Source organism: Pithys albifrons, chromosome 3, assembly GCF_047495875.1.
Source record: "Pithys albifrons albifrons isolate INPA30051 chromosome 3, PitAlb_v1, whole genome shotgun sequence".
Taxonomy (NCBI): Eukaryota; Metazoa; Chordata; class Aves; order Passeriformes; family Thamnophilidae; genus Pithys; species Pithys albifrons.
The window spans coordinates 53,205,021-53,231,366 of record NC_092460.1 but is presented as its reverse complement, the minus strand read 5'-3'; the positions used below and the strand labels follow the sequence as shown (position 1 = coordinate 53,231,366).

Here is a 26,346-nt window from a genome sequence, read left to right as displayed (position 1 = left end):
GGTTGATGGATGTGCTTCTACACATCTGCACTTTTGTGTGAATGCATAAAACCAGGACAATTGAAAGAATCAGATACTGGCTTGTCATTTAGCTTTTAGCTGAAATTCAGGACCAAGCTTTCTGATCCAGATTTACCCACCAGCCTTACTTTCATCCCACACTTGACTACCCCATAGCTGCATGTAAGTTTTCCTTTCGTGTCCTCTTTTCCATATGAAGGAAACACACATGCAGGGCAGAAGGGAGTCACAGCATGGCTTCCGGGAAAGCAGAAGTAAAATGAGTTGACAAAATACTGATAGAACTACATGTTTGAGAAAGAATCGGGAATTGGGAAGGGTGACACAAGGTACTGACCACAGTTTCTTTCCTTTTTTTTTTTTTTTTGTTTTTCTTTTGCAGTCATCTCTAACAAACAGTGATATCATCTTTGTGAAACTGCATGCTCCTTGGGAGGTCTTGGGCAAATATGCTGAACTAATGAATGTAAGAATGCCTTTCAGGTAGGTATAGTTGTATTAAGTCTCAGCTTCCAAAGTCACACTGTACTGTAAAGCTAATGTGATAATAACACCAAAATACACATGGAAAAGCTGTTCTATAAAATAACACACATCTTTAGAAAATATAAATGGAGGACCTTAGATACCATATTTATTGCTGTTTCTTGTTAAAGCCTGCAATTCCAGTACAATACTGGTTTGAGATTAAGATGGGCTGTAGCAGTGCAGCTGTTTTCATGGGGTATTCTGTCCTTAGGCCCTTTAACCCCTTCAGTGCTGGAGCCCCCTGCATACTTGTGCGCTGCTGTTTTTTAAATGGACATTTCATTGAAATCAATGGGAGGTCAAGAAGATCCAGGTACGTAAGGCAGCACAGAAAGTGCATGTCTGTTGGACGTATCTGGTATGCACCTGTAAATTGCTTGTATAGTATGCAATTAGTATTCCATAAATAAGTATAAATAAGTATTCCATCTAAAAGGCAAATAATTCAGACTATAAATGTGTTTTCCTGTGGAGAAAATAGAGAACATATATCAAATTAATTCCACAATTCAGATTATTTTTATATTTAATTTAATATTATTTGCATGTTGGGCTGTAAAATTTTCTATGTAAAATACTGCTTTTCCTCTGCTGGTTATCAGAACTGTTAAAGTAGCATAAAGACTTCCTCTGGAACTGACCAAAACCCACAAACTGAGAGGTGTTCATTCTTCTTTCAATGAGCAGGGCTTGTAGATGTAAAGCTCCATTGATTTTAATGGAATTACTCCTGAGAAAGGAAAGGATCAGACCCAGAATATGCAACTAGTGAGCTGCTGTCTTTTGTAGGAGTCCTTTTTTTTAATTTCTTACCTAAGGATGAAAAATGCCTGTGGTATGAGACAGCCTGTAGCAGTACAGAACTTGCAAAAAATGGATATGCACGAATGACAAAATTGCGGACTTATTCTCTATTTATTTCAGTTTTCATTTTCACAATAAATCTTCAGCTGTTCTTTCTTTTGCTTTTAGTGCTAAAGAAAAAATTCTAAAAGCAATCATAAATCATTGCAATATATTAATATTTAAAAAGTGTTCTAGACATGTAAACAATGATCTGGGCAAAAAGTGTGCCTCCTTTGACTTCTGTGCCATTCGTTGAGATGGACCTGCTCCAGTAGCAGGGTAAGACCTCATGGTTCAGAAATACACCAGGAAGTTCAATTTTAGTCACTGAGCAGCTTGCTCTTTCCTACTCACACAGCAGATAGCAAAGTAGGTGCCATACAGATTGTACAGAAAGCTTTGAGAATACTAAAGGTTTCTTGACCTGCTTCAGGATCACAGCTTCATTCTTTCCATATCCATAGAGAGAGTATTGTTAAGAGAAAATCTTGGTGATTCTCTAATGTCTGCTGGGCAGGCTCTTCAATTTTGTTTTAAAAGCAAAATTATTGTTTGCTATTTAAAAATAAGGACCAGAATTTTACAAAATGTCCACAAGTCTAGACTGCCTGTTTCCAGATGTCTTTGTCTATCCCTGTTTTAAGAGCTGCTGATTGCCCTGTCGCTCCTGGTATTTCAGGCTGGAATTTTGCAAGGTCCATGCATCAGTGATTGAAATCCTTGCTGTTTCAAAGCATAGTTGACAAAAAAGTGGATACCTCTGAATAGTTGAAGCAAAACCAAAAAGTGGATTGCATCTTCAGAAAAACTTAGCTTTGACACATCTCTGCCCCTACTGAGTAGAACAAGATGAATAACACTATAAAAAAGGCTGACCAACATGAAATAATTTTGAAAATTTTACTTTACCAGCACAATACAGACCCTGCTAACAAATATAATGGCAAAAAGTTCTGAAAATTAACCTGGAATGGTAACAAATTTTTTCCTATAGCTTATAAAGCATCAGTGCTGGCTTATTTTAGAGAGCATGCTTCCAGGTCGCTAACAGCATTCCTACACTACGTTTACCAATATTCAGGATGAGTGTGGTGTTAAGCCTTCATTTTCCAGAAGTGGTACAGTTCAGCATTACACAGTGTAACCTCTCAGAATACACTGAAACCACCTTGATTTAGAAATGACCTTTTGTGGATGACAAAGTCAGCCTCTGGAGGAGTTAACCAGATTTCTGGCAGGCACCCAAATCTTCCAGTAAGGATTCTCAGTCCCAAATCCACACTTTGGAGCCCTCAGATTTTTTTTAACTCTCATGAAGATGTGATTTCTGTGCTGAAGGCAGTGGGTCCTGACAGCTGTGGTGCTACAGGCACGTATGAGAAGAGCAAGGGCTTTCAGCAGGGGAGTGGGTCAGGAGGTGGCTTCCCCGTCCTGCCTCTACACATCATAGTTAGGGGACCACTCTGCACTGCAGAGCTGGTCAGGGAGAAGGCTGAGAGTGGATTCAAGCATGTGTCTGCTCCTGTACCCCTGTCTGCTCACTTGCTTGTCATGTGCTTTCACACATGGCTTATTGCACTGACAACAGAAATCAGCTGTGCCTGTAGGAGTGGCAGAGGGAGTGGCTGCACACTTGGCAGGGTGCTGGGCACATGCATATTGCCTGTGCAGCCTCTATTCAGTTTCAAGGGATGTCACTGCAACAGCACTCACTGATCCCGCTTGGTACTGCATGTGTTATGGCATATTGCAGGATACGGCACAGCTTTGCTGGCCTTTGTAGGGGATTCCCCCTTGTTTTTCACCAAATGCAGCTTTAATAATTCACTAGTAGATGTCAGATAGTTGATCCATATTTGTGTTAGTCCTATAGAATTCCTTCCATAATTTATGGACTTCTCTGAAATAGAAACAACTTTGGGTCCCCATCTTTCAGTCATGACAAATAGCAGAAGAGGAGACAATGGGAAAATGATGACCTGCTGGCAATTCAAATGCCACCAGAGTCTGTGTGGCTTCCTGTGACAGTTCTGTTAATCTCTCTTTTAGTCTCTTCCTCCACCTCTTACAGGCTTCTGTCTTCAATCTCCTTTCCTTCCTTGCTAGTTCATACTGTAACTGACGATGGGTTTTCTTCTCGACTGGCTTCATTTTTGCTGTTCTTCCAGGAGAAAAATCTATTACCTGCACCGCCGATACAAGTTCATGAATAGGTGAGTACAATTCTTATGCTAGTCCAATTTATGTTCCTTTGGACCCAAATAAAGTCAAGCTGGAAGGAAAAGTTTACTAGATGTGTTTGTAGGAAGCATGAAGGGAATTATTTTACACTAGAACATCTGCAAAAAAAAAAAAAAAAACAAACAAATCAGAAGTTGCATTTTTAAGGCATCTGTAATGTGAAAGACAATTCATTTTATCAGTGATGCCTTTTTTAGGAATAGGGAAATATTAATTGATGGAGTCTACAAAGAAGAATAAGTATGTTAGTGCAAACACTGTATCTCTTTCTTTTCATGTAGCTCATTAGGAAGTTTCTCGGAAGTACCACAGTTATAGGGTTTGTTTTTTTCATTTCCTTGCACTTTGCTTACTTGAAATAGTGATGGCATTATTTATTTATTGCTTCCTCTGCAGGGACGCTTAGTACTTTGTTGGAAGATAGGAAGGGAATGAACCAAAATCATCTCTGATATAACATTATTGAGCTTGAGAGATGAGTATTTTCCAAAAATCTTTGGAGTGCTTTCACTCAGTTATTAAATACCTTGAAAGTTATGTTTGATGCCCATTTAGGTCTGACTTACTGTAATGAAACACTTTCAATGCTGCAGTTTGTATCTGCTTTTCGATACCTTGGACAATTAAATACAAATATCTCTGAAATGCCTAAAAATTATCCAGGCTTGGCAAAGACCAGATGGTAAGTTGGCATTTAATGCCACAGTGCTGTTGATGCAGTTTTCAAGAGGGTCTAGCACCTGATTTACTGTGTGAAGCTGAGATCAGTGGAAATACTCCCAAGAACCAATAAGAGAGAACTAATTTGAAAAATCTGCATTTTGGAGTACAGAGCTGTATCACTTTGCAGATACTGTCACTACATTTACATCCACGGGAAAATAAGTCATGTATTATCACTCTGCTGTATGAACACATTAAAAGGTATTTTTTATATTAAATTATATAACAGTGTGCTGGTGCCTTGACAGTACCAGCATTGATCTCACATTATAGTATTTGCTTCTTTATATTAGTAAGTACTAAATGAGCACTTTGTGGAATTAAGACATTCTACCTCTTTGGCACAGGGTAATTAATACATACACACAATTCTTCTAAAATTTGTTGATGCTGCCCCTTTCCATTCCCACCTTACAATAAATACTAAAGTGACTGTTAACTTTGGAATTTGTCTTGCCCTTAGTGAAGACATGGCTGCTTTAACTAAAGCAATAGATAAGAAGGAGTAGGTGAAGACTTTAACATTCATATGTGGTGTATAAAGTTTTGCTTCACATTCACTTTCTATTTTGAAGTCTGTATGGGAAGAGGTATTATCTTTTCTAATATTTAGTTCCTGAGTGATGAGAACACTTGTCTAAATTCAATTTTTATGTTCAGATCTATAAGTAGGTACTTGAGACAGAAAAGCTATAACTGAATAGCCCCAGTGGGAAAAAAAGAAAACTTATTCTGCTTTATTTTTACTTATGTGAAACTTAGATATACAGCTTCAATAAAAGTATCTATTTCCTCTGCTCCTAGTTCACTGTAGATTACAAGTACTTTAAGCATTCATCCATTTTTTGAGCTAAGACATACATTATATTGACATTTGGGCAACATTTAGAGAGGGGTTTTGTCACAAGGGAAAGCCTAGAGCAAGTGTGTTACAACTTCTCAACCTGACTTGGATTTTCTGTTCAAAAATTCTAGTGATCTCAAAACTTCAAATAACAAAATTCCCCTAACATATTTTAGAGAAAAGGAATGGTATCACATACCTATCCTTCACCTGCATTGTGTTTAAGACTAAACTAATACAGTATCTAGCACTACAATATGCATAAGGTTCTATGAAAGCTGACCTGCAGATAAAAATCAGTCTCAATTCAAACCTTTTTTTTGTTCTCCTTTCTCTTTCCTTTGAAAAATGATTCTATCCCTATCCCACTTTACAGTGAGAAACCAGTTTCTTTTAAATTATTTGAGAAACTCTTTATGTAAGTTAAACACAATATGTATTTTCAGAAAGAGACTAGACTTGGGGAGCAGGATTCAAGTGGAAGAGATTCTGTCTTTGACACACTGTGTTAAGTGGCTAATGCTTCATCACTCCATGCACCCTGTTGTTTCTGTGCCGGTCGCACCACTTTCCAAACACTGTTCCCCTGTTCAGCTGAGTATGCAAGAGACTCCATAAAGGAAAATGAAGCATCAGTTAGCCTTGAAGAAGTGATGAAAATAGTGATTCTTAACACTGTCTGTGTTTGTTAGCACCAACATCACTCTTTCAACTTTTTCCTTTTGAGAGATGTTCTTGCAGAGTACAAAGCCAGCACTGCTGACTGATGACACTTAGAATGAGCTGGAGACAATTTAAAAATTTTGTCATTTTTCCTTTCCAAGGAGATAACTAGGGGAGTTTGTTTTCCCTACTGTACTGGATGTTCTGTGGCTTGCAGAAAGGTTTTGCAACCTTCTCAGACCTGTTTGCCAGCAGGTTCACTGAGCATGCCAAAGAATCTGAGTCTTGGGAATGGCAAATCACTCAAACTCTGGGTACACTTAGTGAGAAGCCAACATGAATAATGCATTGTTTTTAAGTGGGAAAAGCACTCATTCCCTTTGTGAGTGCTTGTGTGGTGTGATAAACCTGCAGTAGGAGGTATCTCAGATGTGCACATTGACGGGCAGGATGAATGGGAAAGGATTGCAGACTCACAAGGTTGTCAAGAGCTTAGAGAATTCAAATTACTGTAGTCAGCAAGCACGGAACAGGATTTTTAGAAAAACCCTCTTCCTCTTTCCTCTTCCCTTTTCCATACCCAGAGACACTAAGCCTGTTGAATATACAGTAATACAGAGCTTGTGGCATTTACAGAGGAAAAACTGGAGCCCAGCAGACAGTGATTTCCTCTGGAGAGAACTTACTTCCCCCTGGCGCTCCTGTCTGTGGCTACAAGGCTTTCAGGCTGAATGCTGCAGCTGAGGAGTTACGATGTGTCATCTGACATCTCCCCTGCACTCAGCACAGACATTTGCAAACTTACCTGCTCCTATGCTTCAAGCTGCCGGCTGGGTCAGTGCAAACACTGGACATGAAGATTTTATAATTAATTTAATGTAAAGTTTATGCTAGGTTTACATACATATTCCTGTTTTCCCAAACAGTCCAGATGATGAATTTGCACACACAAAACATCCACCTCCCCTCTCCCTCTGTCATGCTATTCCCAGATTGAAAATACACAAATAGGACCAAAACTGGTAGAGCTGATTTGGTTACAATTTTGAAATGTGCTCGTGTTTAAAAATGGGCATTAGCTTTCTTATCCAAGTTAAAATACCTGCTGTGAGAAGGTTGAATATTCCAGGAAATATTATATGTATTTTAAATGAAAGTGTTTACTACTTTAACATCACTTTCTCACACAGTTTTCCTCAAACTGACTGTCAGAGCTCTCAGCATTTGGTGGTCACAGTTATTGTACTGGCTTCTGTAAAAAAAAAAAAAAAACAAAACAAAATGAAAAGCGAACCAACCAACCAAACAAAAAACACCTCCAAAAACAACAAAAAACCCCACACCACACAAAAACCCAAATCCCAAAAAATGGAAATCACATTTGCAGTCCTTGAGCTTCATCAAGAACTGAACTTTAAGTTCAAAGAAGTCAATTCTTACCCTTTAGCTCCAGTTCTATGAAGACTTGAAGTTGTTAGAGACATCTGAGAGTGCAGGGTTCGGTGTGCCAGGCATATCTCATCTTAGGCATTTTTCATTACAGTATTTTAGTATAGATGTAAATTTGGTTGAGATTGTCTCCTCCAATCAGCTCTGCTTCTTCCCTTCATTTTGCTGTATATCTTTGCGTGAGTGCACTTGCAGTTAAACTCGCCCTTTCTTCAACTTGATCATAGTGTGCTTTCACCTTTCAAATTTAAGAATCTGCATAGCAGTCACCTGCTAACCTGCACACTAACTATTCTGGTTTCATGGAGGTTGTAACATTGCAAGAAACTGCAATTGAACCAAATGAACAAAGTAGCCAGTTTTTTAATAGGAACCGTTGCAAGGTAAGAATCTGTACAGAGAGCAGTAAAGGGATGCAGCTTGTTGAGGTTTAGCTGCCAAAGATCTTTGCCACAGTATCCACTGTTATAATGTTTAGAAGTCCAAAATCTAATGTGTCAATTAAGCCGGAAATCCAAACTAACTGAAAAGCTGACCAATAAAGGTTTAGAGACATGTCAAGTTCTTACTGGGCTTAACATTTATAGCAGCATGTAACATCAGCACTGCTTTTTGTTGAGACGAAATAAGATGCTACCCTGCTCAAAGCTGGTAATTAATAATGAAGTCCAGCACATATAATTTGGTCAGTTTCCAAAGAAGTCAAAAGACATTGCATCTTTTTTAGTAGTGAATATTAAATATTAAGTTTGACAACCTGTGCTCAGTAATGTAGTGAAAAAAACCACTATTTCAAATGCTCACACTTTTCATGTGCTGCAGGATCGAGAAACAAATAAGCAGGTTCCGAGGATGGTTACCCAGAAAGCCAATGAAACTGGACAAGGAAACACTGCCAGATCTGGAGGAGAATGACTGCTATACTGCTCCTTTCAGCCAACAAAGGATCCATCAGTGAGTATTTTATTATATCTCAATTGCAAGATGAAAAGTTTTCCTTTTGAATTCAGCTTGGAAAAATAAATTTCTTAGTTCATGCCTTAAAGATTAGTACCTTCATATTAGTTTTTCATCACAAAAAGGGAGTGACAGAGTCTGCATTTCTATTAATTAATGGTCCAACTCAAAGTTAAAGGAAAGCAATGGGAAAGTTCCTTTTAATTCATTGGAATTTCAATTACGTCCCTAAAGTAGTCAAATGGATATTTTCTCTCAGGTCAGAATTGCAGTTGTTCTTGGTCACTTAAAGATGTGTTTAAACCTACTTTTCTCAGCATTTCTATGTCTTGATCATAATTAAAATTAGTCCTTCTGGCATCGATAATTGAAATACTGAGATAGCATTTCATTCCTAGTTGACTGTAGAACAAACAGAATTCTGAAGAAAACGATGTCAGGTTTTTTGAATTTCTCTTTTACTTTCGTGGAAGCAAAACTGCTTGCAAAATGCCAGTGTTTAGACCTCTCAGTGACAATTCTTCAAGCATAACAATGGCACCAGTGTTGCACCAGTGTCACTGAGAAATAGTTTGACTACATGAAGCCCTTATTCACTTGCAGAATGCAGAATAAAAAAAGGCCAACATGACTTTCAGAGCTCATGTTCAATTAAAGGGGTGTCAAACTTTGGATGTCTCATGAGTAGTTGTAGTGTTTGCGATTTGGGAAACAATTTTGTACTGAGAGCAAAACCACAAAGGATACAAACAGGAGACACAGAATGAATTACAGATAGCTCAAAGTCAAAATTCTGAAATACATGTATTCAGGAAGAAGCCAAGTTGATAGTGCTCTAAAATGCCTCACTTTGAATAAATAATTTTTCAGGAATTGGATTTATTAGCTGCAATAAGAATGAATAACATAAACCTCTGTCACAAGTAGGGTCTTTCCAAAAACAGCAGGAAAACAAGAACAGGTGCAAAACCCTAGGGAAATTTCAGTAGAAGTCTGTTTGATAATTGAGCAAAAAGATGGGTCCGTTATTGTGCACTGCAAGATGAAGAATAGGTGCAAATTAGTTTGAGAATAGATCAGTGATACTAAAAAAATTAATAAATTGAGATGTCAGTGTTAATGTTTTTATTAACAATAATACTAACTGCTATCTCCCCATAAAATTACTACACATAAGAAAGGGCTCAGATATATTTTTGTGGCTGAAAGAATTGACATATAAAAAAACAGAATATTTCTTCATTCTTCTGCCTTGCTCATGTTCATGTTGGTAAACTGGCATGTTTAATAAGTACTGTGTTAGTTTCATTAACACTCCTGCTGTTGTTTGGCACTTCTTTTACATCATTGCACACTTGGAAGCCTTACTCCCCGGCAGGCCCAACATCTTCTGTTTTATTTTCTGTGTGTAGCCTTCCTTTTTCTTTTGTGTGCGGAATGATCAAATGTTGGCTGAGCTATCCTTCTTCTCCCAAAAGATGTTGAGTCTGTCAGCAGTCATATTCCAATCATGCTCCAGCCTGTGTCTGTCTTGTTTTGCTTCACTAGAATTTTGAAATGCAATGACTTTGTCAATATTTGCGAAGTGAATTGCATGCAGGTGTTGTAATTTTTAACCCAGAGACCCACAATATTGTCTTAGGAATGTGAAGATAAATAAGTTCGGAAATTCTTGAAATGCAGAAATGAAGAATTACAATCTACAGTAATGTTATGATAATTTCGCTTGCATTTTGTCAGTAGTAAGAAAAGTCCATAGATTTCCATATTTGGGGTAGTTAAGGTTTTGCTGCAGTGCTCTTACCATATCATATTGCCATTACAGTGCTATTGTAATGGAGGCTACATAATTGTCATGGGCAGTTACTTGTGGAGTTCAGAGTCTTCAATAAGTACACATCCTGCAAGTCAGAAGAGCAGTGGCAATCTCATTCTTTTTCTTGGACCTTTAGATGCATTCTCTTCCATCACACAGTTGCAAAAACTAATTCAGATAGAGCAGGTACAGGACAGGAAGGGTGCCAGTACCACATCAGTGATAACTGGCTGACCTCAGTGTTTAAGACTTTTCATCAAACATATGGCCATTTTTTGAGCAAGGAAAATGTTTGTAACACACAAAGTTCTTGAAGTCATCAGAGAATGGAGAATAAATGCAAGGCTTTCAGTCCTTTTGCACTTTATAAGGTGGAAGCTGAAAAATGTCACTGCTTTTTTGTGTCTGCTTTTTGTCAGATCATAAATAAAGATTTTGAGTTTCAAGTTTATAGTAAAACCCATAAATTTTTCTTTAAAATCTAGAATCCTAAGTGAGAGGAAGAGATGAGTGGGAAGTACATTCAACTGTTCTTTGAGAAATACTCACAGAGGCCCAAAACATAATCAGTCTTTTAATTACACTAATGAGGATTTTTTTGGGTACTGTAGAAGAATTTTTGGAGAGCAAGAGATGCCAGTTGAAAATACCTAGAATTTCTGTCTTGTCATAAATCAGTGACATACTGAACAATTGCTTAATGACTGTGGAGTAAATCACAGAAAATTACAACCATCTTGGAAGTATAAATCTCTATATTCTGAGTTTTCAGATAAGATCTCCATGTCCTCACTGTAGATTGTGCCACATACCATAGTGGAAATTGCCAAATTCTTCCTTTTTTCATGGTTATATGCAGTTCATTTTCTAAAATATTAATCCTTAAATATTTATGTGAAGTTGTTCATGCCTGATGCTTGTCTGAGTGTTGGAATTTGGGTCAAGAATTCCTTATTTCTTCCTTTCTTTGTAGCTTCAGATGTTTTTAATCTCGTCAAAGAATAGGCAGTTTATCTTTTGTGATCTAGCCACAGCTTTCACATGTAGGTCTCCATTCTGATACAGATTCACAGACAGACAGACAGATATTCTGAGTTGGAAGGGACCCACAAGGATCATCGAGTTCAACTCTTAAGTCAATGGCCCACACAGAGGATTGAACCCCTGACCTTGGCATTATTACAACCAAGTTTTAACCAACTGAGCTACTTGAGATGATATTTATAACATGGTTTGGGTACACTCAATTTGTGTTAGCGGCTTTTAAAAGCATGGAGACAGATGACTAAAAATACTTAAAATTTGGTAGCTGAGGAAGAAAATAGTTAAGAATAAAACCATCAAGGGCTGATCAGACCTTTTGCCAACAGGGATTAATATTTTTAAAATACTGATGTATAAGGAGCATGCCCAATTTTAGTAGACCATATTGGTTGTCTTCTTTCTTGCATTTTTCTTTCCCATTCAGATGGAAAAAGGCCAGATGTGGAGGAAGGCTAGCAAAAAAAAAAAAGTTAAGTTTGTTTTAAGAGCTAGCTGTCTGTCCTCCCTCCAAGACAGGCAAAGAAGAAAATGCAAGAATGACATTAGTGAGATGTGCCTAAATAACTTGCAGCACGGCTTCAGATTTTCTTTTAAAGGATTATGGCATGCCTTATAAGGTATATCACAAAACTGTCAGTACAAGAGAAGACCGAAATCCATCTTATTTCTTAAGTAATAAGAAATCTCCTTTGGAGGAAGGAAATTCTGCATGTTTACGGGTTTTTTAATTGTGTACAAAATGGTAATTTTCAAGATAGACTTCTGAGTAGTGTCTCTTTTCTGCAGCCACAATTTGGAAAAGACCTTATCACTAACAAAGGGTTTCTTGTGAAAATTATCAATTACAAGAATGAACAATATGTGAAAATATTTTCCATCAGACATAATTAGTTGTTTTTCTATTGCATCTTAGTTATTTTATGTAGTGAGCTGCTCGTCAGTTGGGAATAGTAACAGCAGCAATTAGCTGCAATTGTTTAGATAGCTGTACACTGTCTAGGAAAATACTTTTAATTGCTGTTTAGAGATTTCCAACTTATATCAGGAGCTTTTTTCACCCTTTGCTTTTTCTTCCAAAGTTGATAAACTCCCTGGTTAAATATTAATTTAATACATAATTGAATAAACCATGTAAAATAAATATTTATTACTTAGTGAAAATCAGATTAAAAATTTACACAATTAGAAGGACTAGGATAGTATCTGGATTAATTAACCAAAAATGGCCCTAATATCAGAGGTTAATGGAGTGATTCTCATTTGTATTATGTCCCCTTGTGGCACAGGTGTACCTGGTTCTGTATCTTTTTCAGATTTCCAAGATATGCGTCTCTCAGGTTGGAGTTACTTTTTAAACTTTCTCTGATGTTCAAATTGATCCTAATAAATCTCATCTAAGACAATCTGTGCTCATGTGCCACTGAGCTGCTCACCCCAAAATCATGATTGGATTAGGGAAGCTGCTGAAACTGAAGACAGGGCATAGGGCTGCATGGACACTTACTTGTTTTGTACCAGGGTGCTCATTCTTGGTGTTTAAATACATCTGTAATCAAAAAACTATACATTTATAAATGGCTTTTTATAAATGGGGGATCATAATTCTGCAAATCCTGCTCTTAAACAAGTCTTTGTTCTAGTAATGTTGGATATGCCCTGCCATGGTTTTTTTTAAATTCTCTCTGATTCTGCAAAAAATGGAATGAAACAGAGAAATACATTAAGTTCATTCTATCTCAATGAACCAATTCAAATTAGGAAGTCATCTGGGGGAAGACTGGTCTGGGGGGAAGGGCAGAGGAAGATAGAGGAAAGATTCAGCACTTTCATGACTCTATTTTATTTTGGCAGTTTTGAGGCTGTGATGTGCCAAATTGAAAACAGAGAGCCACTAAGGCATATTCAATCCCAAAGTGATCCTGGTTTTGCCATAGGATATGAAAAATCCCTAATAACCATTAACAAACATTTCCTTTTAGATAAACAAAAATGTCAGCTGCAGCCCTAAAAGTCAAGCAAACTGAAAATAAAGAGCAAGTACTCATAATATACCCATTTTCAAACAAATAAAGTATAAAAATGTGTAGCAATATTCTTGCTGGAATACTTCAGGCTCATCTTGTTGCTGGTACTACAGCTGATGATTTACTTCCTTTAATGTTAAATGAGCTAAAAACCTGCTACTGCCTCAACCAGCAACAGGTAGCTTCAGTGATTGACCTGGAAGTACAGAGGGTTGGGCATTTTTCATGTCCGAAAGAATACACTACTCATGTAGTGATTGCTACTTTGGACAACATCTGTGCTCTTAGTCTGTACTGCCTCCAGTAGGAGGCATTTGCTTTGAGCATACTTGTAGGTATGGTGAGTGTCCGACACCAAATGTTTCAGTGTCTGTGGATCCCATAGAGCAAAGATGCACATTGGTAAGTGCATTCACATATCCTCACTTTGTAGCTTTGTAACCAGATCATGGGTGTTCAGCTTCCAGCTTGTACATCTTACCAGTACAGCAGAAAATAGCCTATTCCTATCTTTTGCTTCTACAAAATAATTTGAAAAGGAACGCCACTTTTTTCCAAAGGGGTTTTCAAAGATTCAGGAGCTAAATTTACCATTAAAGAGTTTGTACAACCTGGAAAATTACCAAAGAGAATGTATGAACAGGATTCACTGGTAATTTATTCTTGGTTGAATTTCCATTAATTTGAGAGCTTTCTTTAGTCAAGAGTTAGCTTTGCTGTGCTTTGTTATCCATGGAAAGACAGTTTGAAGTTTCCAGTTCAGAGTCTAATTAAGAAGGCTACAAATATAGTTTCAAAGCAATTAACCTTCACTGACTCTTCATGTCTCTTACAGTGTGAATGTAAGAGCAGTATTTCCACAATGACATTTTTTAAAGGGACTTTAACTAAAGATCAACTCTGGAACCTTTCCTGACAGAAGTACTCTCATTATCTTCATTGGGATTTTCCTTTTGAGTAAGGACACCTCACACAAATAAGACTTATAGGACCAGGCTAATGGTTATAGCTGTTGCAGGACAAATCACTGGCTTTATCTACCAGTACATAAACTTCACAGGTAATAAAAATTATAGTGTATTAATCCTTACTTATTTTTTATCTTATAAATGAAGTGACAAAGTGATAAAACCTTTAGTGAACTGTCTCATAAATAAAGCTTAAGCCCTTACTGAGCCTGAAAAGAAACTGTATTGCTCTTATGAATATCCAAATCCTTGTGCATATTGAAAATCTAACAAGGGCAGCAGACACAGAACAGCTGAGGAAAGTGTTCCATTTTACAGCAACAAAGGTTAAAAAACTTGCCAGAAAGCCTCTGCCTTATACAGTTTATAGCTCAGTAATGTCTGATAAATGTTTATGTGCACCTAGTTTAAAAATGTTTTCACCTCTGGCCCCTGTAAACTGAAATTTGAAGTGTGAGATTCTTCACAGACTGAGAAAATTTTTCTCCTCTCAATTCTTTATTGAGTATTTCGGACCATGAAGTAGCCTTGATGGTCATTCTGTGAATATGGATTTACAATCCACATTCAGAAATAAGACAACCTGGAGCACAAAAATTTTGGAGAAAGAGGAAAGGGTGGTGGTTGAAAGGGGCAAGTCTCTTGTACTTTCTCACATACTGTAGTTTTTTGGTGTGCTATAGAAAGTAATGGGACTAAATATTTACCTTAAACATGCTACTGTATATTTCTGAAATGCTTTTTGTGGTTTTTTCATGTAGCTTCATAATACACAACAAAGATACTTTCTTCAATAATGCTACAAGAAGTAGGATTGTACACCATATCTTACAAAGAGTGAAATATGAAGAAGGGAAAAACAAAATTGGTAAGTACTGAGCAATGTGCTTTAAAATATGAGTTAAAAAAAAAGAGAGGACATCTGCCTGGGCTCATAATAGACTCTTTTGCTTCGTTTTTAATCACCTCAGTTTTGAGCTCTTTACATCTCACCTACTGCTGTTATAGGGGCTTTGCCTGAAAGATGTGATCATTTCCCTGTAATATCAGTCAGCTTTCACATGCATGTGTCATCACATGGGATTTATCACTTCTGCAAGGGAAGAGGCTGATTTAGACTGGAAATATGAACAGATAGCTAGCAGTGGTGAAGCAGATAGACTCATGCAGGAAACTTTTACTCCTTCATAAAAATATATTTGAAAGGATGGCAAGATACGTGCTGCTATACATCTCAGCCTATAGGGCTTCTCCCTGGATACCTGTCCATCCTTAAGGGACATGGGAGATTCTGTATCTCGATAGTTGCTGTACTTCAAAAGGAGTTCACCATTGATGTTCTCAGTGCAAAGAATGCCATATGTAACTGTGGCTTCACTTTCAAATAGTAAGTGGAGTGGATATTTGTAGCAGCACATATGCAGGTCCAGGAGAGTGGGCAGTGACAGAGGAGGGGTAGAATACAAAACAGTGGCTGCCTTCTGTATACTGATACAGAGCTGCTTGAATATCACAGAGACTGTGGTATCACATATTTATAGGCAATCCCCATAAAATTCTCCAGCCTATCTCATTTCCCTGCTGTTCAAACCCCACCTTTCCTGAAGAGGAAGAGAAATAACGCAGAACTTCACTTTTTTATTTCTTTCTCAGACACTGGAATGACAGCAGCATCAGCTCTAAGCAGAGCAGCCATTGCATCTTGTACACACACTTGCTGTCCCTGTCTACCTCAAGTTCCCAATCTCCCTCACATACCAGCTGGTGTTGCACCTACAATAAACACAACCTTGCAATGATCTCTGTGCAGAGCAAAGCAAAGCTCGGCAGTACAGGGTTTGGTTTTCTGCCAGAGATACTGATGCTACCACTGAAATAGCTATTCATGTTGAATTAATACTTCTCATTGCTGTGTTCTTGCTGCTATCAGTCCCCTGTGAATTAGAAAAGGAATCAAGACTGTATGCCTCTTGGTCAATCAGGTTCAAATGCTTTCAGGCTGTTACTGTCAGTATTTTGCTTTGTGTTGCCTGGTAACTGTTCAATCCTATTTTGGTGACTCTCCAAGAGAAAAGCACTCATACCTCAGCAAGCATTATTATTTCACTTAAGGCCCTCATTAAAGAGGTAAAAAGCCTGAGTGAGTGGGGTGTACAATTACTTTTTTATGCCACATAGGAATTCCTTGGATCACATTCCTGTTTGTTTTCTGATCTTGTACTGCTGCAGCTTGTCTTGTTCCTATTCTCTTTGTCCAGCACCTTTCATAAGACATAAAGTGAACATATTTTAGAAAGTTGTTACCCTATGGAAATTCAGATTTTCAGTTGTTTTAGTGGCCTGCAGTTTAAAAGTGTAAAGTTCTTCCATGAAGTTTTCAGCTCCCAAGGTATGCAGCTTTTCTTCTAAACAGCTTCTTAGACCATATCTTACCAGGTCAAACTTCAGTCCTGGTGTGAGGTTTCCAATTTCACCGAAGTTACATTGAGGGTGGATTTGGAAAATGAATCTTTAAACCTCTAACCTAATAAATGACAAATCCTGATTGCTATTTGAAAAAATTGCTTGTATTATATCTTAGTTATCAAAATCTATAAAAGATCATTTTTCTACATATATCTTGTACTGTCAATGGACTTCAATCTTCATTTAGCCAGTTTATTATGTAAATGTGTTTTGCTTTTTACTCAGCAGTTTTTCTGCTCCTATTGGTAAATAATTGAATATTTTTGATTCTTAGGTTTGAATCGATTGCTCAGTAATGGCTCCTATGAAGCTGCATTTCCTCTCCATGAGGTATTTTTCTCAGTTTTTCTTTTCTTTTTGAACAGACATTTCCCAGAAAATTAGTCCTTAATTGTATAAAAATTTATTCTCAATCTTATTAATGTTATTACTCTCTTGCATTCTGTATCTGCCTCTGACATACCTTCCATTTAGCAATGCATTTTCTTTGAGATAAAAATGGGGGCTTTTTCTTGCAAAAACAGGTTAATAAAGAGAGTTGTTCTAGATCTCTTCTGTAAAAAATACTTGATTTGATAAACCAGTATGCTTTCAGAGGGGAAATATGTGTGTTTTGCAGTATTTTTTGTCTCCAATTTATAGCCTTTCACTTGAATACCATTTATTGTAAATTTCTTAAGTAGAATAATCTCAAATCTTGGTGAAGTCAGATAATTTTCTTTTAATGTCATGTTTAACTTTTGGAGCACAAATACGGAGTTTGCATTAATTGTGTTTTCCATACTGCTAGTGAGAGGGATTTCCTAAATAGTCTTTTTTCCTGCTATTGTTCATTAATGCCCAGATTTGTATTTTAGGGAAGTTACAGAAGTAAGAATTCTATAAAAACTCATGGGGCAGAAAACCACAGACACTTGCTCTATGAGTGCTGGGCTTCCTGGGGAGTGTGGTATAAATACCAGCCACTGGATCTTGTAAGGTAAGACTTACCTGCTTTTACTTTGTCACATTGTAGGTGCTTTGAGCATAGGTTATCTCACTTCTGACAAAACCATGAAAAGCTCAGTTAATTCATACGCTTTTTAAAAACTGATCCTGTGGTCATGAGACTCCGTTTAGTTCATGGTGCCACTACATCCAGAGATATCTATAGAAGAGTTTTAGAAGGGCCCAAAAGTGAAGGGAGTTTCCTTCTAGAGTTTCCTGATACTGTAACTTCTAATGAATGGTTTGCAAAGTATTTAAGAGAGAAAAAAACAGAGAGAAATCTGTGCAGGTTGGATATACTTGGTTGCATATCTGTTTACTAGAGTTCTTCCTACTCAGAGCATGGCTTTGGTGAAAAACAGGCTTTCATGGACTCATCTTTTTCCCAAAAAGCAACCATGGAAGAATGCAGTTTCACAATGCTTACAAATGGCACAGAGGAGAGCTTACAGTCACTGGCTGTGCTATTCTATGCCACTGTCCTTCAAGTCAGGCCAGCTACATCACCACTGTCTGGATTTGTATTCATCTTGGAACTAGCCTGCAAGGAGAAAAAACACTGAGAAAGCTGAGATGTGATTCCAAGTTCTACAGCCCTTGTAAATAATGTTTTCAAATAGGCTGACATGTACTAATAGAGGTTTACATAATTTTTATGCATATAGAGAGAGCCAAAGCCTTTAGTGATCATGTTGGTAGAACTATTATTGGGCATTAATGGGCTTTTTCTACTTGAAGAGAGGTATATGAAGCTACAAGGGCCTATTAATAAAGTCTCTGGATGTACCAGGACCACTGAAGATATTGATACACTGGCTATCAGGAAGAGCATACAAATTGGTCCAGCATAATAATTTCCCCTTTCATAAGTCCTGTAACTAATAGAAACCTTTAAGTCAAGTTGCCACAATGGTAAGGGAAATCGTTCATACTTCTGTGCTGTTTCATTTTTTACTAAGATGTTGAAATGAGGTTTCCATCTCCTGTGCTGTCAGTTTGGTGACGCCCAGATTTCACTTAATCTCATCAGCTGGCTGTTATAGAGATACTAGTCACTAGAAATAAATGAGAGAAAGTAATTTGAGGGGAATTGCATGATTCTGTTTTCATTCTGTTTTGAAATGTGGCAGTTTGAAGGCACAGACTCGGCATAATTTGCAAAGCCACTCATTCATCAACAGATGTGGTATCATATTTTCATTATACTTCTCTTGGAATTTAGCATCCATTGTTATTTTACAAGAATAATTTAAGACACATAGAACTGATAATAATTGGAAAGAAACTAGACTTATATTTATTTGCTCTGAGACTATGTAAATCCACGGAAACAGTTGCAGTGATTCCTGCGGGATTTGGATCACCTCCTTCACACTTCTGTGCAAAGCTACTTCCCTCCAGACTGTGCACAAATTGCTCCTGCTGCTTCTTGTGCATGTTATTCACAGGACAAAAAGTGAGGGAAAACACTTTATTTTATAAGTGATTGTAAAACTACCTAAATAAGCTAGAAAGTAAAACTATTGCATGATTAACTTGCATTTTGCTCCATGTTTACATTAAATGTCTTGATCTCCAGTTTAAGATTAAGCTGCTTGATTTTTAGATCAAAAAGAATACTATGATTTGCACCATTACATTGAAGGGCTCAACAGGATAGGACATGAATTTTGTCATGAATGTTTGTCAGCTAGGGGGTTGGAACAAGGAAGTATTCATCCTTGAGTGTAGGGAAGGAAATAAAAAAATAAAGCTTGATGAATGGCAGGTTTTTGAACTATGTACATGGAGAAAAATAAGTCATAAATATTAAGTAGGAGTAAGCTCTCAATGTGAGCTTGCCTCTTCAGAGGAGCAGGCACAGCTTGACATCCTAGGTGTCAATGAAACAACTAGACCAAAGGTTTCACTAACACTCGTAAGTCAAAAAATGCTAAGAAAACAGTTTCCAGTGTGTTGTTTTACAATCAGACCTGCTGCCCCTGTCAGAACTGAGCACATTATTGCTGGCTTATCATCTTGATAGCCTGTAAATTTGTGTCTCTGTTGAATGACAGAAGAAAAAGGCTTCTTATACAGAGCTGGTAAACTCAAAAGAAAATAGTCACTACAGGTCAGTATCATTCAAGAGTATGAGTTCAGCCCACAGAGAGATTTCTCACACTTGAAATTTTTAACACCCATTTGGAAGCTTCTATTTTTGTGCAGTCCAGACCAAGTGTCCTCTTCTCCAGTGCATCCAGCCCTAGAACCATCATAGGTCTTTCCACTCTCACTGTGAAAGTTTGCCTAAAGATGTTTTGTGGTAACACAGAGGTGCCAACAATGTTGGCTCCATTTGTCTCTAAATAGATTTGCAGTTGCATCATTAGTGTGAAAGTGTTTTTTCAGGAGCAGATATTTTCCAATTCAGTGGTTATGCAAGTTTGTCACCTGAAAAGTCTGTGGAACTCAAGCATAACATCTTTCCTCATTCTTTAAAACTAATCTTGCAAATAATCCCCTAAAATCTCAGCCTACTGTGCACTAGACCCCAGACACAGGACAATATATGAACCTGCCCCTATGCTGATGAGTCCAGCAGGGGTTTTGTGTGCTCTGTGTATTCTTTACAATTAAATAAAGGTTTGGTTGTGTTTGGGCAAAAGAAAAGTGCTAATGAATGTGTAGCACAAATGAGCTTTCTGGCTACTTTGCTGCTAGTTTTTGAGCAAGGTATCTAATAAATTGGGATTAATTCAGACTAATTTCCTGAAATCAATGCAAGCTGATGGACCTTACCTGCATTTCACTTTCCACCTGCAGTAGAATCATGAAATTAATTTTCCAGGAACAAATATAAATAAACTGCATTGGAGAATAAACTCTGGTCAATCAATTTCTTAGAAATAATTTGGGCTCAAATAGTTCTTGTTGTTATACCAGTTTTAAGGATGAAACTGATTTCAGTACAGTTATTTAGGCAGTACAGTTACACAGCCAAAAGTCAAAGCAAATAATCAATTTCCCACATACAAAGAACTAGCTTTTTAAAAGTAACTCAGTATTTCCTTTATGAGATCTTCACTCATCTAACTGTAAACAGTGGTTAGTGAATTTTTAAATTCATATTTTAAGTTCATTCATGAAGCAGGTCCCTCAGTGTGGATTTAGAAGCCTAGTTGAAAGGTTTTTCTTCAGGAAATTCTGACTCTGCTCTCTAATCTACTCTTCAGATATGATAGAAATATTTATTTTTAATTAATGAGCAAGATTAAGGAGATTTATTCTGATTAGCAGGTAACTTTGCTGTGTTGTGCTTTAAAACAGGCGGTACTTTGGTGAGAAAATTGGACTGTACTTTGCCTGGTTAGGCTGGTACACAGGGATGCTCTTCCCAGCTGCCTTCATTGGATTGTTTGTCTTTTTATATGGAGTCACCACTTTGAACCACTGCCAAGTCAGGTAACATGGGAACATTGATGAGGAAATTACAGCTGTTGGTTATTACGAATAATTTAAGAGATCTTCCCATGAGTTGTTAATTATTTCATTTTGAACTGTTGAATGAACAGTCAGGAAAGGTTGCTTGGTTCTCATAAGGTACTCAGTATCACACTTTCCATGTTTTGTGCTCCTAAATTGGGATGAGAGGAAATGCTTCTTGCCCAATTCCAGTTGCTTATGAAGTAGGGAAAAAGTTGGACCCATCATTACTCTTGTAACAGGGCAGCAGAAGAGTGGGGAATTTTCACTCTCTTTAATGCCTTTCCCAATGAAGAAAGCCCTAGACCTTCTGCTGAGTGCTTCATCTCTAAATTCTTGCACATTTAAGACAAGTCACAAGAATAAATCAAACTGAACTTTGTCTGCAGTTATCCTCACCCTCCTTCACTCAGACTCAAGATGAAGCTGGAAATGGGGAAGGCATGCTGCTGGGTTGTCCCTGAGGAACTACTCTGCAGTTATGACTGTAAGCTCTGCAGTCTTAGACAGTCAGCAAATATTAATTATACACATGCAGTTATAAACATCTTGGTTTCAGTTACAGACCACTTCTGTTCAATAAGTGAATATTAGTGAAACCTATCAGTCTATTTTAAGACAGATCGTTGTGCAGATTGTTGTACTAATCAAGCCATTAATTTTTGACTATTCTGTTTTTGCAGTAAAGAAGTCTGCCAAGCTACAGATATCATAATGTGTCCTATATGTGATAAATACTGCCCCTTCATGAGGTTATCAGACAGCTGCATTTATGCCAAGGTAAGTTTAAGCTATGCAAATAGAAATTCTTTCGTGGTAAAAGCATTAATTTTGCCTTTTGCATTTGTCTTTAGTGAACTTGGGTAGATAAAACCTTGAAAGGTCAGATCAAGTTCAGCCAACATTAACATTGCCTTTCACCAGTACTTAGTTTAGGTTGTAAGACACTTGAATGCAATTTACACTTAGAGATTCAAGTCTCACGGGTAACGTCTTGGATGCATGTGCTGGGGTGTCCTTGACATCAACCTTCACCTTCTGATCCATCTTCTGTTGGATGAATGCTTAGGGTCTGAAATGATGCTCATATCTGGTACTGGCAGCAGTCAGTCCCAGGCCAGGCTGGCAAATAGTCCTGTCAATTGACGGGTGCATTTCACATGTCAAGGGAAGGATCCTCTGGATTGTCAGACCAGCAACACACATGATCACATTAATTCTATTAGACGAAAATAGAAAACAAAGGCTTAATATCACAAATTGATCACACTATTAATATATCCCTCAGGTTACCCACCTTTTTGACAATGGAGCTACTGTCTTTTTTGCTGTTTTCATGGCAGTATGGGGTAAGTTTTCGCTTTGATATTAAGCAATTGCACCATGTATTTCTTGAAGATTGTGATGCAGCACAGACCTTTTTATTTTCCATTATACTTTTTTCAGGCACTGAGAAAAACAACATAGGTTGAGTATTTTCTGTTTCTGCAAATGGAAGATGGAATTGATTGAATCAGGTTTTTATATAATAATTCTAATTAAAATTAAAACATGAATGCACTATGTAGTGTCTATGTAGATTATATCTATATTGCATTTTGCAGGAATTTCCAACTGTTTTTAAATCCATCGGTACTAAAGCATTTACTCTATTACTGTTCAGGGCTTCTCTTAGCTTAGGGCAGCTCAGTTTAGAGTCAGTATTAAAATGAAATATTTTTTCCCCACTTTGCAGAGAGGTAATAAAGCTTAAATACGTGTAAGTTGGTTGCAGTTAAATCAAAACTCAGATGAAATAAATGGAAGATTTAATTGAATGGCAAATTGGTCCGAGAGTGATCTAACTGTTACCATGGAGGCTGAATTTTGCCCGTAGAACAATTCTGTTTCTGGCTTAACTATTTTTCCTACTATGGTCATGTAGGCAGAATTGAAGGCAAGAGGAAACAGTGATTTCTGACAGCACAAGTTGCCCTAAGCATGCCCAGCTTCTACCATGCTATTCTGAGGGAAGGTTAATGACTTTAGAAAATGGCTCAGTGAGGTGACTCAAAAATGGCATCCATCTCACAGCTCCAGGTGCTTGAGCTATCCTGATTTAGCCATTGTTCTCCTTTCTTACTCACACATCTCCAACTGCTTTGTCCACGTAATTCTTATAATCTGCATTTTAAACTGCATATCTCTTTACTGAACCACAAAGAGACAACGTGAGAGCCACCAGGACAACATAGATTAGCCCACCAGTCTGTCTGTTCCTTTCTCTAAAACTCTGGTTTTGTCTAAGTTAACCCATAAAGTTAGGTCATAAACCAATCAAGTCTACTTATGTAATTTCATACAATATTGACAATATTAAAATATCACAACTTACATTTAAAAAAAAAAATCCACCGATCATACAGATTTTATGTTTTGGTTGATATTTCAGCTTTGTTTTAACACCACACCAGAGTTGAGAACCACCAAAAATTTTGAAAACCTAAAGATTTTTTTTACATGTTTACTCAGCATTTCCAAACTCCTCCTCTATGTGTTCACCGAAGTTGAGAATTTCCAAGATACAGGCAGGGACTTCCATCTCAACGTGAAAAATCGATAGGTTACACTGCTGAACATTTATATCACTGTCCCTAACTGCTGGTGAGCATGTCTTTGGAGTGCAGCTTTTTGCACCAATGCTTTTGTTCCCTCTTAACAATAACACTGCTCTCAGAAAGCAGCTGTGCTCACAGCATGGCATCTGTGTCTTAGCACTACCCAAACCCAGGGCTGTAGGAAAAATACCTCTAGGTGAGGGGAGTCCCTCACTCAGGTAACCATGCCTGGTCCTGCCCTGTGGTCTCTGCCTTAGGAAAAAATGAGGAAGCTGAACATGCCTGCCTGCAAAATGTTGTAAGTCCTCTCTCTTTCCTGTCTCACTCTGGTTAGCCTCTCCTTCATCCCCCTCTTTCAGCATCACTGTCAGACTCCCTGACCTAATTCCCTCTGGGATATCTCCACACCAGCCTGCCAGAAATGGGAAATGCACTGCCCATCTGCGCATCTATAGCAACGAAGTCCACAGTGAGATAAGAAAAAAATACAATAAAAGCTGTCCTCTGGATGATTTGGCTACTGGAGGAGGCTCTACAGGAAAGCAGCTGGGAGCGAGAGCTTTTCCTGTGATTTTTGTTGGCTTACACTGTGCTTGTGAGCTTGCCACCAAGAGAGAGGTGGGGACAGCAACAGGAAGGACATTTGAGTGTAGAGTATGATTTGGGGAATAGAGCAATCCTATGGCTCCACCCACATTTTAGTTTCTCAAAGAAGACCTTGCAAAGGCAACAGTGAGATTGTGGAGATATTTTTCATGCAGATAGGGCTAAAGCAGCATTAGAATAAGGAAAGTCACTCTTTCCAGGGATTTTCTGGTACTGTATTTGAGAGTTCTCTTACTGCCTGTGTTAAATGGGTTTTCAGTCTGCAGTAGGCATATTGGCATCTGCAAGCATTGCCATCATTGCAGTAAACCATAGGGGAAGAGAAGAAACAGTGATACCAGTTTGATTGTGGAAATGTTTCTTCTGTCAGCATGAAACAACAAGCAAGTGCATGAAATACTGTCTGAAAAGTTCCGCCTTCCAGATGATCCAGTTTGATAGACAATAACATGTAAAATAATGATGGCAGTGCTTTTATATAAAGAGAATGAAAGCAGAAAAGGCAGCTAGAATAGTGTTATCTCTTTAACCAGAATTTAGACACTGTCTTATTAATATCTAAAGTACTTTCTTCACCATTTTTATATCCACTGGTGAGCTCCCATCTTGAGGAAGAAGCCTCAGCCATTCATTTGGGGGTTTCAAAACCAGGTGTGATCAAATTGGTCTTTCCATGAAGAGGTGATCTGTATGGTGCTATTCTCCTTTTACTCTGGAGACATCTTTGATTGATGGAAAAAGTGGTTTGCTAACATTTTAAATATAAATAAAATTCTTCTCCAAATGATGAGCAAACTGCTGTGGCCTGGTTAGGGAGAGGAATTACCATGACAAATACCAGCAGGGGCTGCTTGACTTGTGGACTGGCAATGAGCCTGACTGTGGGACTCTGAAGGAGCACAGGGACCCATCTTTTATAATGCTTTATTGTGGGATATGTGAGTCCCATCAAAGTAAGGCTGAATTGTCAAGTGCACCAGGAGACACTGGAATAGAAACATACTTTTCTTCAAAATATATATTGACTGATCATCTCACTTACTTGATTTTTGTCCTGTGTAAGCAAAGTTCTATATAAGGAGTAAAATTAATTGATGCAGTAGAAAAAAAAATGATTCTTACTAAAGGATATCTGAAAGCCATATGACTTAAACAACTTTCATTTTAAACTGATGTAGCAAAGGACAAAATGGGGTCTCCCTTCAGTACACTTAAGGAATTCATTGGTAGTTTGTATAAGCTTTTCTATCTTGAAGATTCTGTTGAAAAGAAATACCCTTTCAAACAGATTGAGGCTATAAATCTCTGTGGATCATAATAAAAAGTCCCTGTAAAGACTAATACTTTGGTTTTTATTTTTTATTGCTGAACAGTTTATCTTTGATGCTCACTGAGATGTCATTATCTCAGAAGATGGAAAAAAAATTTTCTTTTCAGAATGTCTAGTCTTGGTGGTATTTTTCATATGTTCAAATCTTTCAAAAAGAGGGGAGCAATAGCTTTTTTGTCCTTCTGTGCTGGGGAAACACCTCCACTTTGTCCTTTATTTATGCCTTGAGGTATGTTGGGTTCAATGAAAAGGTAGTACCCATTTCTAGGAAAAATTCCCCTCTTTTTACTATCTAAATTAGATTCTTACTAAAGAGAAAATGAAAGCAGTAAATTAATTCAAAATAAATGTTAACAATTACAGTGGAATAAATAGTATTTATCATTTTAAAAACTAGGTAAATTTGATACTCAGTTGACTCTGAGAATGTTTTTGTAAAGCCAGATGGAATTGTAGCTTTTGCTTTTCCAATTAAGATAGTGGGGAAACTTATTGCAAAGGTGTTACTGTCTACATGTTTCCTGAAGTGCAGTAGCAAAGTTCTGTAACTGTTCAACAGGAAAGTCCAGCAATTTGTAATTTCTAATGCATTGCTAGAGACAAAGTGGGATGGTGGTAGTTTCTCTGCCTCTGCCTGTCTTTGGGGATCTAAGTGACACAAGAAAAATCCTTTCTGAAATTTCTTCTTGTCTAGCTAGAAGCATGTTTCCTTTGATAAAGAAAGTAGCTTTAGAACACTTGCTGAAACACAAAGTTAGGAGAGCAAAAAAA

The 26,346-nt window shown here is 37.5% G+C and overlaps 1 protein-coding gene across 1 annotated transcript in view; it reads left to right on the top strand.

Annotated features, from left to right (window-relative positions):
• ANO4 (anoctamin 4) overlaps positions 1 to 26,346 on the top strand; it is a 199,399-nt gene that overhangs the window by 135,962 nt on the left and 37,091 nt on the right. Inside the window, 10 exon segments of the mRNA XM_071551994.1 lie at positions 404 to 504; positions 761 to 862; positions 3,564 to 3,608; positions 8,138 to 8,269; positions 14,886 to 14,992; positions 16,865 to 16,920; positions 17,448 to 17,569; positions 20,887 to 21,021; positions 21,726 to 21,822; positions 22,331 to 22,391. Coding sequence (XP_071408095.1) covers positions 404 to 504; positions 761 to 862; positions 3,564 to 3,608; positions 8,138 to 8,269; positions 14,886 to 14,992; positions 16,865 to 16,920; positions 17,448 to 17,569; positions 20,887 to 21,021; positions 21,726 to 21,822; positions 22,331 to 22,391 — 958 coding nt within the window.